This window comes from Cynoglossus semilaevis, chromosome 10 (genome assembly GCF_000523025.1).
Source record: "Cynoglossus semilaevis isolate Cse_v1.0 chromosome 10, Cse_v1.0, whole genome shotgun sequence".
In the NCBI taxonomy this organism is placed as follows: domain Eukaryota; kingdom Metazoa; phylum Chordata; class Actinopteri; order Pleuronectiformes; family Cynoglossidae; genus Cynoglossus; species Cynoglossus semilaevis.
This window is the reverse complement of record NC_024316.1, coordinates 13,292,239-13,293,786: the sequence shown is the minus strand read 5'-3', so window position 1 is coordinate 13,293,786 and position 1,548 is coordinate 13,292,239. Positions and strand designations below refer to the sequence as shown.

The following is a 1,548-nucleotide window of genomic DNA, read 5'->3' as shown; positions in this document are numbered from 1 at the left end:
AAGATCACAGGCCTGCTGCTTCACTCAGCACGCCTGCACATGCACGAGCCGAGTCTATAAATAGACAAAAAATAATATCTGGGAAATATCAGTTTCCATTTCTGATCCAACTTCTCCTCATTTCCACATCTGTTTTTTTTTCCTCCTCCCTCGTAATTGTCCAAGTCCTGTGCAGCGGTCGAGGCCGAGACCAGTGTTTGCAGAGTCTAACACACCATTCAGATGTCTCGTTTTACACAGTACACGCAGACACGGTGTCTGTTTTTTATGTATTTTAATGTAAAATGATGTGGAGGTGCCTCCTTTAAGCCGAGTATATTTATTAGATCTAGTTAACCATCCCTATCTGCTCACATCCATTTTTATTACACGTATCCACACTAAGTAATATCGGGTTAAATTAGGTTATATAAAGAGATTTGATCTATTCAATGAGGGTGAAAAGCCTCATAAATTCACATTTCTCCGCTTGTAACGCGCGCTTTTATGGCCAGACGAACGTCTTTTTGGGGGGTAATAATATTTTTATTATCCTGTTATTCTATTTTATTTTTTTCTTTCTTTTCCTTCTTTTCCACTCTACCATTCTGCTAACTCATTTTAATACCACTTCAGAATCGGAGGGTAAGCGGTCCAGGACCAGTTACACCCGCTACCAGACTCTGGAGCTGGAGAAAGAGTTTCACTTCAACCGGTACCTGAGCCGCCGCAGGCGCATAGAGATCGCCCACACCCTGTGTCTAAACGAGAGGCAGATCAAAATCTGGTTCCAGAACAGACGGATGAAGTGGAAGAAGGACTCAAAGATCAAAGTGAAGGAGTAAGAGTGTTCCCTGAGTGAACCTGGAGACGGCTGCTAGCCCCCTGACTGCACGGTGAACACACACACACACACACTGGAGTGCCGCCTGACCTCCGGATGAACCGCGAGCAGCAGTGACATCATGACACCGCTCTGTGTGCTTTATCACCAATTATGTGTCACTCTCTGCAGTTTGGGAGCTAATGTATCGAATATCGCTCACTTTGATCAATCGGTTTACATTTTTAAATTAATTTGCTGCCCATGCGATGATAACCTCACTTGACTGCACGAAGGGGACACGAGGATGGGGGAGAGAAAAGGGGGAGAAAGAGGAGAAGGTAGAATGGGGGTGAGGGCTGTATGGTCCTGGTCCTGGTCCTGCGGTCGAATCCTTGCACAACCCGTACCTCTAATAGTTCATGTTAGTTTAGTTAGGACTAGTGGAGTGGACGCCGTGACTACGTCATCACTAACTGTAGATTCAACTGTAGCTGGTCATTTAGAAATATTCAAGAGATGAAAATAAATGAAGATATTGTTCTGATGATGATGATGATGATGATGATGATGATGATGATGATGAAATGATTCCTCCCGTTAAGTTCAACCGGTTTCCAACCAGAAAAGGTTTAGACTTTTATCTCATTTCTTTCTCTAATAATTCTCGTGCAGTGCGGACTTCGCTCCATGTTGTTTCTTTTTCTGTCATTTTTCTGTGAATCTACACCGTTTAGCGACTGTAT

General features: G+C 43.5%; 1 protein-coding gene across 1 annotated transcript in view; it reads left to right on the top strand.

The window, feature by feature from the left end:
- hoxc5a (homeobox C5a) overlaps positions 1 to 1,548 on the top strand; it is a 3,855-nt gene extending 2,307 nt beyond the window's left edge. Inside the window, exon 2 of the mRNA XM_008318907.3 lies at positions 616 to 1,548. Within this exon, the coding sequence (XP_008317129.1) occupies positions 616 to 824 (209 nt within the window). The 3' untranslated portion in view covers positions 825 to 1,548. The remainder of the gene's footprint in view (positions 1 to 615) is intronic.